This window comes from Electrona antarctica, assembly GCF_951216825.1.
Source record: "Electrona antarctica genome assembly, chromosome: 6".
In the NCBI taxonomy this organism is placed as follows: Eukaryota; Metazoa; Chordata; class Actinopteri; order Myctophiformes; family Myctophidae; genus Electrona; species Electrona antarctica.
The window spans coordinates 42918540-42934858 of NC_136811.1; the positions used below are offsets into that span (position 1 = coordinate 42918540).

Sequence of the window (16319 nt, forward strand, 5' to 3'; positions counted from 1 at the left end):
AAAAAATATGCCACAAAGGCATACAAAACACCAACACGTGTCGGCTTGCGCCTTCTTCAGGGTGTGAAGAACAAAGACAAAGAGTGTGTGTTCCTACCTGTTAAGGGTATGTGCAGAGTTTGGGTTATAAGCTGTGCACAGTATATCAGGGATGCAAAGTAACGTTGTACTTGGTACCTGCAACAGTACCAACGTCACACACGCAGACGCGTGCACGTGCGTCCCGGTTGCTGCGTCGCAGAGTCACAAAGAACACACACACAACCGCTCATAAACCATGCAACACACACACACTGCATCCCGCTGCCACTGTGCCACAAAATAAACATCATCCATACATCCATCCATCTTCAACCGCTTATCCGTAGTCGGGTCACGGGGGCAACAGCTCCACCAGAAAGCTCCAGACTTCCCTCTCCAGAGCAACATTAGTGACTTGGATCCCAAGACGTTCCAAGGCCAGTGAGTCGATATGTTTCCTCCAACTGCGCCTTGGTCTGCCCCGGGGTCTCCTCCCAGTTACTCAGTTACTTTCAATACCTGATATACTGTGCACAACTTTATAACCCAAACTCTGCACATCCCCCAAACGTGTATGCATGGACTAGTATAATTAGGCCTAACATCTCTCCTCCACATTTTTTGAGTGCTCGGATTTCCTCTTCCTTTTTAATACACTTACAGTACCTCATATGATATTTCTCAAGGCCTTGTCTACTGTCTCTCCCCTCCAGCCTCATCGGTGCGACCAGTGTCCACAGACGTTTAACAAGGAGTTCAACCTCACCCTCCATAGGTCCACACATACCACCTCCAACCCCACCTGCCCTGTGTGCCACAAGAAGTTCTCCCGCGTGGCAAGCCTTAAAGCCCATATCATGCTGCACGAGAAGGAAGAAGTTGGTCAACTTGTTTTTTTTGGGGGATCAATAATAATGATAAAAAATGTATGATATGATTCATATCGTCCGAATCGGCGTTGTCTGGCATAAACTAGCTATCTCCATGTTTTCAACTTGTTTTTATAAAAGTATTTCTATTGAACACCATTTACGTCTATGTGTGGGTTTTACAAATATTGAACCATTGAAAAGTATCAACAAAGTGCTTCTGACTAAATCTAAATCCATTGTATCCTCAAACTGTCGGTCAAACCAGCTAACTCCAACTTTGGAGATAGCAGGTTTTTTTCCATCATTGATATAATGACGAGGTCTGATGGGGAAAAATAAACCTATGTCCACATTAATGGTTAAAACCCCTCGACCTAACTCCACTTGAGCTGTATTTGGGTAAAGCGATGATAATATAAGGACACATTCAAGTATCTGACAGTGTATAAAGTAGTAATACCAACATTGCAGTAGGCCATTTCATGATGCAAAATGGATTGAGCAAAAATGATCTACAAGCTGAAAACACACATTGTGAGCTTGTAGATTGGCTATTTTCACTATAAATCATACAGTGAAGTATATAGGGCTTAAGAGTGGTTACAACAATAAACGTTATTTCAGCTGAATGACCAAAAGCAGTTGGCACTTCTATGAAATTCTAAGATCTCCCTGAAGTCAAATAGCATCACCTGCTGGGTTCTGTATTCTTCTCTCCTCTTGTAGAATCTCATCTGTGTGGAGTGTGGGGATGAGTTCATCCTTCAGAGTCAGCTCACTCTCCACCTGGAGGATCACCGTAAAGAACTGTCAGGCATCAAAGTGTACACCTGCAAGACCTGCCGCAAGGAGTTTAAGACATCTTTCCACCTCAAGGACCACATGAAGAGCCATGTCAAGATGAGGTCAGACACAGAAGGGGGTTTAGGATAAGATTTTAGGATAAGATTTATTTTTTGTTGAACCAGGTCAAATGCAGCTTTTCATGTGCACAGCTTTGTTCCCCATTTAAGTGAAATGGGAAAGAATAAAACAGACAACACAGGATTCGGTTTAACCTTAGAAATCCAATATACATACTTGTCAAGGTTCCCCCGCTGGCATTGCGAGCGTTGCGAGCTTGTAGATCAACTGTTTTTGCCTAATGTTCAACCCACAATGGGTTAGAACAATGAGTTTAAGTAATCTCACGTAGCCATAATTTCAGAGATCTCCACAGTTCGTCATTACAAACACACAAAAACGTCAGATATAACATGAGCCCGGGCCACCACCACCAACAACAACAACAACAGGGTTAATGGTCACGTAAATAGAATGCAAAGAAAACACACTAGGGCTACAAAGTAATTTGACAAGCAAACCAACCACACTATCTATTTCATTTTCGGACAGTTTTCAGACTTTGGCAGAAAATGGCGAGTGACTCTGCAGTCAGTAGGTGACAGCAATTTCAGTTGCTGTCACCTACTGATTTCACTCAAGACCTAAATGAGGAAAAAACACTGGCTGATATTGGGTTGACGTAAGAGGAGAACATATTTATCTGACTTTGGTTTTTCCATGTCTAAGGGCACGGTCACACCACACCTTTATTCTACCTATGAAAGCAGATTCTGCTTTTTTTTGCAGAATTCCCATTGAAATGCATTGGCAGAAGAATCCGCCATCGTAGGTAGAATAAAAGTGCAGTGTATTTTTACTAATGCTTGAAACAGACTATAGGATTTTATCCCAGATTTAAACATTTAGCCTTTTCTTACTGTTACAATTTGTTATGTTGATATGTTAAGATGTTGAGATTCTTTTCATCCTGGATGCTGAGCCCTGCTTAACAGAGGAGTGAATCAGAGAAGAATATTAGTAATAAGTGCATGAGTAAGAAAATGTGTCTTCTTTTGCATTAAACCTTTTCTATGTTCCCCTTCTTCCCAAAGGTCACTTGCCTCTAGTTCCAGAAACTACAAGAAAAACATTGATCGCAGTGGCTTCACCAATAGCTGTCCTCACTGTGGAAAAACGTTCAAAAAACCCAGTCAGCTTGTCCGACACGTACGAATACACACAGGTGAGCAGCAAGGGACTGTAATGTCTTGTTTGGTGTCAGTGGTTGATTAGACCCTTTTCAAAGCAGACCTTTTGATGTGTAAAACAGGAAACGCAGCTGAACGGTAATAACATCAAATGGTATCATTAATTCCACTCATATTTACACTAGTATTTTAGGTCAATATTGCTGCTCGGACTGCAAGTTTTGCACTATCTGCTATGGTTGTAAATAATAAGTAAAAATGTGAGCTCCCTGATGTCATCGCTAGGGACACATGCTTCAGTAGGCAGGAACTGGGGGTGGCAATGGAGGACCGGTGCCTCAGTAGGCAGGAACTGGGGGTGGCAATGAAGGACCGGGAAGTCTGGCATAGCATTGTGGAATCCATGATCTCGACCGCGGTCGAAAAATGATGATGATGATGGTTGTAAAGGTTAAAGAAAGACCCATTCACATTCAGACCATTTTTAAAGTCAATTTGGATGCGCACAGAAGTCGTTTGTTAGGAATAAATCTCAGGGCAAATTGTAATTTCCTACCCTTTGTTGATTTTATATTGCCACTATATCACATTTATTCTGATATGGTGACTCAGATCATCTGAGGGGAATTGCATTAAAGATCAGGTTTAGATCTCCATCGTCATTGCCGCTATGCGTGTGTGTATGAACGCAGCGTTATAGTGTGGAAAAGGGTCTTCTTTAAAACATGATGCGCCTGAGCTGCCCTGAACCTACGATCCCACTGTTCAGATAATAAGGCTGGAAGCTTCCATATTTGACTTCATTCACATGTTAATTAGTCTGGTTGGCTGACTGGATGACTAATGGTGGATGGAGTCATATGCCATGTGCTCTGAATCTCAAACAGCTCTTAGGGGTGAATGAGGTGAAGGGACTCCAACACAGGGGCTATGTACGTACGCGCTTCTTTGTGTATCTCTCCCCATCTTTCTCTCCATCTTGTGTGACTGTCTCACAGATACACATGTGCACGTCACAGTTGAAACAAGGCAAGAGGCGAGTGTGTGTGTGTGTGTGTGTGTGTGTGTGTGTGTGTGTGTGTGTGTGTGTGTGTGTGTGTGTGTGTGTGTGTGTGTGTGTGTGTGTGTGTGTGTGTGCGTGTGCGTGCGCGCGTGCGCGCGCGCGCGCGCTCACTGTGGTGAAACATGTTTTTCTCTCTCTCTCTGAGTCACCCTAATGGCTATCTGCGCTTCTGTGTGTTCATGCACTGTATTGACAAAATAGTTTTTTGTGTTTGCATAGGATGTTCTTCTCTGCATGTGGTGATGAGAATGAGATACATGGGATTTGTTTGGTTTGTTTCTCTGATTCGTGGTTTGATTAACATGACAGGGATTCTGTGCAGAATATAATGTATGGTAGACCCACAGCAGACATTTTGACATGCCTCTGGAGATGATCAACTTTAATTTGGAGTGCACTTTGTTTATATCTAGCCGATCTACAGTACATGCTCACGGAGCTTGTAGCTCTATTATTTTAGGTGTGAGGCACCGAAGTATAAATCAGGCCTTATCATGCGGCAGCAAAGAGAACTCACAATCAATGTCAATTCATCTGTGTTTGCGCTTCTATGGCATATCGAAGATGTCTGCACTGAAGGAACATTTCGCTGCTTTGTTTTCAACTTTATCTCCAAATAATCGATCCTCAGTGTTGTTCACGGACTATAGGATGGTACTATTTCAGTCTACTCGCTCTGTCTCAGAGGCAGGCTGTGTGTATACCTCAAAAATGTACTTGCCCCATTTCAGGCTAATTTAATCTATTGTCTTTCTGTTGCTGGAATGTTCATAAAGTACTTCAATCAATAATAATAATAATAATTAAAAAAAAATCAAAATCAGAAAAGTTTTAAGTCAGAAATTGTATATAGCCAATGAATGATCACAAGTGTGTGTGTTTGTGTGTGTGTGTGTGTGTGTGTGTGTGTGTGTGTGTGTGTGTGCGTGCGTGCGCGTGTGTGTGCGTGCGTTTGTGCGTGCGGTCTATCTCTGCCTCCCTAGGCGAGAGGCCATACAAGTGCAGCCACTGTGGTAAGGCCTTCAACCAGAAGGTGGTGCTGCAGACACACATGGTGAGACACACCGGAGAGAAGCCTCACCTGTGCATGTTCTGTCCCGCCTCCTTCTCCCAGAAGGGCAACCTGCACTCCCACGTCCAGAGGGTTCACTCCCAGGTAACGCACACTGTCCATGTCCACCATGGTCACCCGTTCTACAATGTCACCCCCTGTGCTTATTATATCACTGGTTCCCAAACTTTTTCACGTCAAGGACCCCCACATTGACACTAATTAGCCCGCGGACCCCCATTTGAAAAGATATGCCAGGGACCCCCATGAGCAGTGATTCTCAACCCGTTCATTTTCAAGGACCCCCAGTTTGACATGCATTAGTCTACGGACTCTCCATGTAATGGCATTTCTATCTCCGGGACTCCCCAATTTATATTGTAAAATCAATGTGAATTTAACTCTGAGAGTGTACAAATGGAACCAAATCATTTGGTTCCATTTGTATCATTCTCACAGTTACAGACCCATAAGGATCCATTTGGTTCCAAACTATCATTTAGCTGGGGACCCCCTGGAACTCCCTCAAGAACCCCTGGGGGTCCCCGTACCCAACTTTGGGAACCACTGGCTTATATGACAATACTCTTACAGCTCGTGTGCGTGTTTCGTTATACTTGATGTACCTTTTATACTTTTTTTTTAATAGAACTTCATGACATTCAGCAGTATAGTCAACATTTTTTTTACATTTTTGTGCCCCTTGCCCTCCCCCCACCCCTTCCAGGATCTTTCCATCTGTAGGCAATGTCATATTGCCAGTACACATTCACAAAAGTGTATTGCAAGTGACCTAGTTCAACATCGTACTGGCCGGTATTTGAAAGTATAAAATAGTACAGAGAAATAAACAGTAAAGTAGAAAAAGAAAACAAGACACAACAACAACCACCATCTTAATGAATTGCAGTACAGTATGTTTTGGTCGTGACATGGTCGGGCCTCCGAGAGATTGCACAGGAAAACTACTTGAAATAATATGCCTGTAGAAACAGTTCCGCTCTCTGAACTATTACTGTGTGACCGCAGCTTGATATCTTCTCATTGCCCTCCCTAGATTGGAGAGGAATTAATTCTCCTCTTGATTAAATAAAACCGTGGCATTGTAAGTTGGGAATAGTATTCACAAGGTTTTCATTGTGCCATCACGTTCTGCTGCAAAATGTAATTATACTTTTTGAGGGATGGGTGGGCAAGTTAACTTTTCCCCGACTATCAAATAGCATTTTCCACATGAGGCGTTTACACAGCACAGTCATGTAGCGAAACCTCTCAGTGTGGGTCTTATTCAGCTCTGTTCTATTACTACCCAGTAAAATCCTCCATCCTTTTTGAGTGGTGCAACCACTCCCATACGGAGCTTTGTGTGTCTCTGTGTCCGAGCACGAAAATAGCAAATTAGTTGGTTTTCATCACCAAGTGTCACTGTTTTTCAGCCTAACACACACACATACACAACCGTTTTGGACGCGGGGTGGCTCGCCGGAACCCGGCCCAGCCCCCTAGCCGCGTTCCTGGGTGTCTGGATGTTTTAGGGACCCCCCGGGGACCCCCACACGGTAACTTTGTCATTTCTCGACCGTTTCGGACGCGGTGGCGGCTTGCCGGAACTGGGCCGCCACCCTGGGCTCGTTCCTGTGGGTGTGGAAGTCCCGGGGACCCCCTGGGGACCCGCACACGGAGTTGCACCACTCACTTCACACGGGTGCGATTTTTAGTTATCAATTTCTAACATCTAGACTCTAGAGTGCACAAATGTATCCACATAGACCCATCCCACACCGCTCTATTTTGTTATATGTCAAGCTCTGTCTAGGAGTTAAATTAATTCAGGATTTTACAGTGGTAAACGTAGAAGTGCTGTTCCGCAGCCATGGACAATTATCTGTTTGGTTTGCTTTCCAGTGCAGTGGAAACTGAAAGTCTGTTCTCACTGTCACCATCTGTTCTTACTCCTTCCGTTATATAGAGTATAGAGCGGCGCAGTCCCGTCCCCTTTCATGACGACGCCAGGCCCAGGAAATGATTCCCAATGCATTTTCCCCATAGTCATTCCAAAAAGTATTTATTTAAAGACCTTTTAAGCGTCGTACAAAGCCAACTCGAGTTGTGACAAATCATGACAACAAACACAATATTTTGGACCAAACAAATAATTACAAAAAGAAAAACAACAAAAAAGTGCAGTTTTTTTCTTCTTTCTAATTATTTGTTCAGCCCAAAACATTGTGTTTATTGTCATGATTTGTCACAATTCGAGTTGGCTTTGTAAACGTCTTTAAATAAATACTTTTTGAAAAGTCTATGAAAATTAACGGGAATTATTTTCCGGGTCTCTCGAGGGGGTGGCACTGCGACGCTCTAGGGTATGCGCATGCATAAAATGAGTGGCAAAGTGAGTTTAACGTTGTTGACGTCGTTTAATATGATCAGATAGGACCTTTCTGTTTGGATGTATGGGCTGTCAAGGCCAGAAAGTTGTTTTTTGCCACTCAGTAGGCGTTCTCGCATAACTTCCGAGTATGTTGATGATGTCATGCGCATACCCTCTATTGGTCTTGCATATGACCAGTCAGCAATACAATATGCTGCAATTCAGTGAAGTAGGGTTCATATCCCTAGTGAACGAGGGGACATATAGAAGTTAGCACTTTTTGAATTAACATTTTACATTTTCCCTCACATGTCCTGAGGAACAGAAAAATTGGCTTTTGGTATAAATCAGGTAAAATGCACATGCCCATTTAAATTAGTTTATATTGCGTGACGGATTTTAATTAAATTGTTTCTGCCAGAGTTGACACTTATTTGGACTTAAGCAGAGCCAAACCTAATTGTAAGTCAGCCTCACCCTGGATAAGTACGGTAGGATTCAGGGTTCCAGTTATGCCCCGTTCAGACCAGAAAATCCTGAAAAAAAAGCAGAAATAATTTTGAAGCAGCTTTTTTCTCAGTAAGTGGGCATGTCCAAGGTACCTGTCACTCAACAACTGGCTGGAGTGCCATTGAGACGAGACAAAAATAATCAGTTTGAACAGGCGCACATTTTGAAGTCTAAAATATAAAATAGCGTCACACACACACACACACACACACACACACACACACACACACACACACACACACACACACACACACACGTCGGCGAAGAGCCTCTCTGCAGTCTCGGGAGACCCGTGTCGGACTCGTGCTGAAATGTTATTAATTAATGAAAGTACATGTTACATGTAGTTGTAAACTTGTACCCATTCTGCAAACTGTTCATAAATACTTCAATCAATCAATCAATTGCCCATGTTTCACAATACTTCAATACTTTAGTTTAGTTCTGCTAGTTAAGGACAAGGTTTAGGTGGTCACAGCTGCGGTGAGAACCGGGGGACGAGGGACAGTGTGACAGACCGACAGACTGCGCTCCCTAGCCTGGCCAGGGTCTCCCTTCCCCGGGAGAGTCAGGGGTGAAGGCAGGGGCCCGACACGTAAACACAACCGTTTTAACTGCTTCCATGATGCGCTGGTCATATAAACTTTTATTCCAGTCCATAAATATGCTATGTTCCTGCCAAATCATCATTAAAATACATTGATATATATATATATATATATATATATATATATATATATATATATATATATATATATATATATCGCTACTCCATCTGCTCCGGCTGCCGCGAGATGAAGGTTTGTGTTCCTTCCTGGCTGAATGAGCTAATCCCCGCCTCCTCACACCATGCTGTGCTCTGATTCTTCTAAAAGCTGAAAACTAGAACATACACAGCTTTTAAAAGCTGTGTCAAAGTTGAGCAATAGGTTGAAAAAAGCACGCTTTTTTAAATTTCCGAGCTTCTAGAAGCAGCTTCAAAAATAAAAAGCTGGTTTGCATAGAGATGCCATTACCATACGATACCATACCACCTTTATTTGTATACACAACTTTATTAAAACTTTCAAAACATACACATTGTCACTTTAAACATCAGAAAATAACTCATGATGTGCTTGCAAATGCCAAAGAATAAAGATAAAACTTGAGGCGTGATTTAAACACCTGGAGGGTGGGGGCTTGTCTTATGTGCAGAGGCAGCTCATTCCAAAGCTTGGGAGCTGCCACTGCAAAAGCCCGGTTCCCTCTGAGCTTCAGCCTGGTTTTTGGCACCACCAGGAGAAGCTGGTCAGAGGACCTTTGAAATAAGCTTCTTGGTGTGGATGAGGCATCTTGTGCCCACTTCTTATTCCCACTCTTTGAATGTGAATGAATCATGCTGAGGTATTATCCAAGAACTGGTCTCTCCACCAATTTGCTCTACTTATTTCCTTTTTGCACTCACCATTTAGTTTATAATTATTCCACCGTCATTGTTTGTTTGATAGTATTGTTCTATTTATTTCTCTCACCATTTCTCTCTCTTATTTGTCACTCACTGATACAGAATCCGTGCTCACACTCTATTAGCTTCCCTCCTATTTACAGGGTCACTGTGCCATATTGTTGCTAAGCAAAGGAACGATATGCAGCCTTGTCCCTTGTTTTGCTCTGTTCTTTTGTATAGCGGCTGTACCAGCCACCTATTCTAATGCGCCCCCTGATTCACCCAGTCTAGTTCAGGCTTGGGCTTTCGGTATCACATTAACAACGCTGGGGTTATTTCAGAGGTCTTTTTGCGAGTTGGCATAGAAAAGTTGAAATGAGAACATGCATTAATAAAAGAAAAGAACTCCTTGTACAGTAGGTGCTGAAGTGTATGTGTTGGTGGATCGCAAAATGTCCATTTGCATTAAGCTTAGTAATGGAGTGGAGTTTTGGGTGGGAGTAGCTCTTGGCTGTAAGCAGTGGCTAACAGCACCGGGCCGTGTGGGACAGCATTCTGGAAATGGATTGAAGCAGCTCAGTAATGTGTGCTCAGTAATGTGTTGCCACATTGTTGTTTTTTTTGACCATTCTGGGAACAAAGGCTTTCAGCACAAAGCATACAATCTGTTCTCTTTACACCTCATTAGAGGTAGAGATGCTCTGATCGATCTGCCACCGATTTAAATTGGTACACCATTTAAAACTCATTGAAGGCCAAGTACTGATTTGACTTCTTTTTCACAAAGTGCCACCAGGCCAAAGACATTTTTAACTTCTTTTTAAAGGAATTTAAATTGATAACATTATAATCTTGACTTAGACAAATCTTACAACTCTCGTTCTAAAAAAATAGAACAAATCTATGGTGGCCTGTGCTGAACTATTGCTACTGCCATTTAGCGGTGGATGAGTTCTTAACACATGACCGGAAGTAAAGCCGTGTCCATGGGTGGGTTGCTGGGTGTATGGTGCATAACTGTCCGGTGGAGAGTTATTATGCATAATGTAACATGCATTTAAAATGTCACAGTAGTATATGCTCTTTCATAAAGTGCCCAGTTCCAGCTATTCCTCCAATTTTCCCTCCGCTCAAAAACAATGTTCGGTTTTCCACAATGTTTTTCTATTTATGGTGGCAAAAATGGTTTGAAATGAATGAGACAGGAGTGTGGCTGCACCTCGGTCCTCTATTTGCCAACTATCAATGATACGTCCTGTTGATTGAATCCGTTTTGGAAAGCCAGACAACAGAAACGCACAGCCATTTCAAATGTATCTAATTTTCACGAGTGTTCTCCAGCCCTCTCTTCTAGAGAGCTAGATGAACAAATATGATTGACTATTCTATGAATAATATTACGGTCAAATGGTATAGACTAGAGAGCTGTCTTATGATTGACAGACACACACATCTAAAGAAAAATAATACAAAAATAATACACACTATTATACAGACATAAGTACAGTAAATACACAACAAAGGACTCAGGCCGACAAAGCCATCATAATGCTACCTAAGAGGCGCCTCTTGTCTACTATCAATGCAAGTAAAAAACAGGGACAAAGAAAATACCTTATGTGGTGTGTCACAAATGTATTGTCTACTAACTCTTTTGTGTGAAGGTCTGAGGAAGGGCTTTGTCCCAAAACGTTACCACTTTCAAGTAAATATATGTCTGGGAGCATATATTGCTGTGCAGACTTTTTTTTTTGTCAAAATCTGTATGAGTAATATCCTGGTGGCGCTATAACAGGCCAATCTGAAACATTCATGGCAGAGGTTCTGCTCTGGCGCCCAGGGAGTGTGTGTGTCTGTGCACAGTTTCCCTGCGATCGGGCCAACACTGCCGCGATGCTTTTGGAACGTTGAGCCCTGTGCGGATTGTACCGTCTGCATATAAATGCAGAGGTTTTGACAGCGTGTCACCTTCTCAGTCGCTCTCTAGATTCGAGAGGGATTCATTCTCGTACTGATGAAACGGAGAAATGCGAGTTGGGAGTTGAATTCACAATTATTTAATTTTGCCACATAATCTGTGTAAAGTGATTCCATCAAGAGCTATGCTACAAAGTTAATTATGCTTTTTGAGGGACAGGCAAACAAAAACTGTCAGCTGAATGAAGGATAAAGCTCAGCTTATACTCCATTACACAACAGTGTGTCTTGCCAACAAGCAACGCTCTCATTCCACAGACTATAAATTAAGCATAATGCTCTCATGAGACTAGATACTCCATCCAGCAGGATAGGAGTATTGTTGCTGTTACTTTGTTTTAACTAAAATTGGTTCCAAATTATTTCTTATTTATTCACAATCTTGTTGTTACTTTCTAATTGGTTATCATAGTCTTTGCATACAACTGAAACCTTTGGCAATACAATCTAACATACATTTACAGTCAGTGCAGTAAGTTCTTAGTTTAAATATTTATAAAAATAAAATAAAATACCCACAGAGACATAACAACGTTCACTTACAAAATCTCTCAAAAGTAATGAAAATAGGCATTCTACAATATCGCCTACCGTATATTCTCTATTTTTTCACAGCACTCTTGGACGACAATGAATCTATATATGAAAAAAGGAAAAAATAAACATAAACATTGCAATATGGAGACGCATGCCCGGCAGCAACAATATGTTGTTGATGGTCGTTAGGGCTATAAATAAGTCACCATTATGACATTTTACTTTAATTGTCGCTCAAGTGATTGCAATCGCAATTACTTGAGCGACAATTGTTTCGTTATAAATAAAATTAAAAATGTAATATCTGTTTGGCTTTTAGACTTTGTAAACAAAACATGACAGATAAATAATTTACATAATTGAATAACATATGATTGTGGATTATCTCAAACTAGAAAAAGTGCCTTTCTGGGCACAGGTCTCCACCAGGAGGATAGGAGTGTGTGTGTGATGTTTGGCAAAATGTTTAGGAGCAATATAAACGTGTGTGTGTTGCGGCTTGGCCTGTTGTAGCGCCACCATGAGGCTGATTTGAAAACTGTCAAGTGGCATTTCTTCCAAAGCCTAGTGGGAATATGCATGCACAGTTTCACCACAATCGGACGCTGCGTTGAGTAGTTGTGGGTACAAACGGGTACAAAGCGGGCGAGGGTGGATGAGGGTGGATTATGAGAAATCAAACAAACCCGTCTTGATCACATGACTATGAAGAGCATGTGTACCGATTTGCGTGCAATTTGGATACAATCTGAAGGAGTAATATTAGAAAATGTGTTTTACATAGGTCGGCCTCCTGGTGGCGCTATAAAGAGCAGATGTGAAAATGAGTGCAAAATTTGGCATCGACCGGGTTAACGGTGCCGGAGATTAGCTGTTCACAGACTCTCTCTCCCCATGCCTTCGGCCTGGTGGAGACAATAATTGTGATTATCTAAAATAATTGTGATTATGTGATTATGTAAAATTTGTGATCTTATGTGTTGTGCACTTGCAGAGTAAAGGAGAGCCGCTGTTCCCATGCATGGACTGCAGTTGTGTGTTCAAGAAGCTGGGCAGCCTCAATGCCCATATCAGCAAGATGCACATCTCCATCATCGAGGAACCCTCCAGCACGACGGAGGTACGCAGCCGCCACGCAAGCACAAATGGGGTTCAACATTTAAGATGAAAGAAAAACACTTTGGTTAGGAGGGGGGGGGGGGGGGGGGGGGGAATAGCCTCGGGACCCAGGCTTTTATTTTCGTTCCAATTGGGCTCAAAAAGAAAAGCCTGGGGAAACCCATTGGAAAATTTGGCATAGGAAGCCCACTTCCTTGCATTTCGCTAACCAATTACAGTGCAGAGGGACGTTGCTCCAAATTTGGTGACGTCAGTGTTCTCTGCTGTTTTGTACCGAGGAGGGGAAGAGGTGGGCGGGGGAGGCGGGTGCTCAGATCGGTGAATCAATACGTTCCACCGCCTGTTTTCGACAGACTCCCGCCCCTCTAAACCAGAATATCACACAGGCTGGGCCAGGCTAGGGGTCGAATGAAAACAAAAACACAACAAACAAGAGCAGGTGTAAGGCAGCCATAGGTGAATGGGTAGAGAGGTCGCCTGGGAAACAGACGTCCCAGGTTCGATTCCCAGCTCCGGCAAGGTGTCTGAATTGTCCACGAGTAAGGCACTCAACTGCTGTCTGACCACTTGGGCAGCAATCACCTGGGTAAAGCTGAAAATTGAATTTCCCTTGCAGGATCAAATAGGCCTATTGTTATTAGGTGTGAAGAAAATCTGTGACATTGAGCTATTTGCCCTTTGAAGTGGATATTGCTGGACATTAAAATCTTTTGGAGAGTTTTCTTTTTAGCCAGAGGTACTCTGAAGTGGTGGCCAAATGGGAGTAACTCAAAGGTTCCCATTGGTAACGGCCGGGGTTGAAGGGTCATTAGTGGTGGAGTGGAGTGGTCCAGTACCTGCATGTAGTAAACCTTCGTCCAGCAAGCCTTACAAATTGAGACATACAGGGACTTTCATTAATGCGATACAAGCTTTTGTTTTTAGTATGAATATAGTATGAGTTAGAACTATTGTATTAATGAAACATTAATTACCAAGGAAATCATTATGCATTTTTCTTGTTAACCAATATGTCTATTATGTTTTAATGATTGAAGAAAAGTTTACCAGAACACGAAAACGACACAAAACAACCACAATCGCTCAGTCAACTCAACGCACCACTTTCCACACCCCCATCATTAGGATTCATGTTATTGTCTCCCCGCTGGCTTTGATGGCATAATGTCTGTTAGAAAAATCAGCATTTCAGACGCAATCAAACTCATAGTCGGAGGAATCGTTTAACTTAATCTCACAAGAGCTCCCCCAGTCACCTCCTCTTTTGATATGGCGGCCCTCATTCTCGCTATCTGGCCTCTTGTTCTCCTTCAGGAGGGCGAGGCGGCAGAGAAGGCGCCAGCGGGGTCAGACGGCAGCGAGGGAGTGACAGATGTCATCCAGCAGCTCCTGGAACTGTCTGAGCAGGTCACTGGGGAGACGGCCCAATCACAGCCCCGGGAGACGGCTATCGCCATGGAAACTGCCATTAACCAGGACATTTTACAGGTGAGTCTAAGAGTGCACACACGCACGCTTTAGTTCAAAAGTTAGTGGAGACATGACTATGTAAGCCTTACTTTTTGGACAGGGCTTCCAGACTAACTTTCTTTTCGTCCCAAAAGTTTTAAGTGAAAAGTTTTTATGAGCCAATGAAAATTGCTGTTTTGTGAACAATCTTCTTCTGCCCCTAATACATACATGCAGCGTCATATGCTTATGAAACTTTACAGTATGGTAGAGGGTCATGCCAAATAGCACTGAAACCAGTCTTACTCCAATTGGCCAAAGGGGGGCGCGCAATCTTTTGAAAATGAAACCTTTGAACAGGCATAACTGATGCCTCGTTTGGCCAAACGTCATGGCAGTTGTTTCCACATGGGGAACACATGGGGAACACATCTATCACTTTGACCAGTAAGCTCCGCCCTCAGATATTCCGCCATTTTGAGCAATTGGAAAAATGCCTGATTTTCTGCCTGGATCTTTGAGAGATTTGCATGAAACGTTCTACACATAATCTATGGACCATTATCTGAAATCCCAGTTGAAGAGAAGTTTGTACATGAACAGTGAACACACTGTATATGGATAAAGACATCCCCAAAACCAGGACACACGTAAATTCAAAAACACTGAATTTGACCCAAAAATCACAGATTGATGATATATTCGCGCTGTAAAAGCAATAATGAGAACAGATACCCAGTCCTTTATGCTTGAGTTATATTCACTGCACAGCGGGTCGTCTGTCAAAAATAGCAGATCTACAAGCTCACAACGGGTCGTGGACACAACGTGTTGTGAGCTTGTAAATCAACCTTTTTTTGCAGCGCCCGTGTTGGGATACGAACATGACTGCACGTCGTCAATGAACAAAATAAGCTAGCTCACACTCACACTCACACAGGCGGAGATGAAGTTGAAGCAGAAGACTAGTAGCTAAGGCCACCCAGCAAGCATGGTCAGGACCTGGACGAATTAGTTTGTGGCCAGATCAAGTCAAACCAAGACTAGTCATATCTGGCCCAGAATATCACCTGATTCCGATCGAGGCCAGATCCACTTAAGTCATATCATAACTAGTCAGATCTGGCCCAGAATAAGCTATATTATTTCAACTGGTGAAGACGTCCTGGAAATGACGTAAAGATCATCCCCATATGGGCTGTGATCTGGCCTAGTCCTGAACGTCACCGGAGGATGTCATCATAACGTCATCATGAAGTCATTTGGCTTGCTGGGCATGGTGATGTTGTTAGCCTAGCTTGTTGCTAACGCTGTTTTCACTTGTTTGGTCCCGCATTGAAGCACGGTACTCTTCCACTAAATCTACATGTGGGTCTAGTCACTTGTGACACCATGTTAGTGTGTATAATAATGAGAAGCAGTGTGCATTCTAGTGCGACTGTATTGGGACGGACGTAAACAATGCTGCTCGGGCATACCTTTCCAAGTGTAGGGGGTTTCCACACACAGCTGCTTGATTCACATTTTGCGCACATGTTATTCTGCTACAGGTTAATTGGGCTACATTTGAAGAGTTTGGATTTTCGATAAGGCTGAGTATTACAATTTTGCCTAATCAAAACATTGTCGATTGGACTCATCAAATCCACGGGGCGGTGGCCTAAGGGTTAGAGGAGCGCCCTTGTTGCCGAAAGGTTGCCGGTTCGATTCCCCGGGCGGGCAGGATATATCTGGGTGGGGAAGTGATTGTCATCACTCACCCAACACCGCTGAAGTGCCCTTGAGCAAGGCACTGCACCCCCAACTGCTCCCCCTGGAGCTGCTTAGTGGCCAACAGTATAAGACTGTGGTTGTACTGACAGTATAAGACTGTGGTTGTACTGG

At 42.9% G+C, this 16319-nt stretch overlaps 1 protein-coding gene across 2 annotated transcripts in view; it reads left to right on the plus strand.

Moving 5' to 3' along the window:
* The first annotated feature begins 745 nt into the window (after nt 1-745).
* znf236 (zinc finger protein 236) overlaps nt 746-16319 on the plus strand; it is a 135720-nt gene continuing 120146 nt past the window's right edge. Inside the window, exons 1-6 of one of the 2 annotated variants that reach the window (XM_079504029.1) lie at nt 746-899; nt 1620-1798; nt 2831-2961; nt 4973-5145; nt 12862-12987; nt 14301-14474. In XM_079504029.1, the coding sequence (XP_079360155.1) occupies nt 879-899; nt 1620-1798; nt 2831-2961; nt 4973-5145; nt 12862-12987; nt 14301-14474 (804 nt within the window). In that variant the 5' untranslated portion in view covers nt 746-878. Of the gene's footprint in view, nt 900-1619; nt 1799-2830; nt 2962-4972; nt 5146-12861; nt 12988-14300; nt 14475-16319 lie in introns of those variants that run through there. The other variant, XM_079504030.1, reaches the window with a different exon arrangement.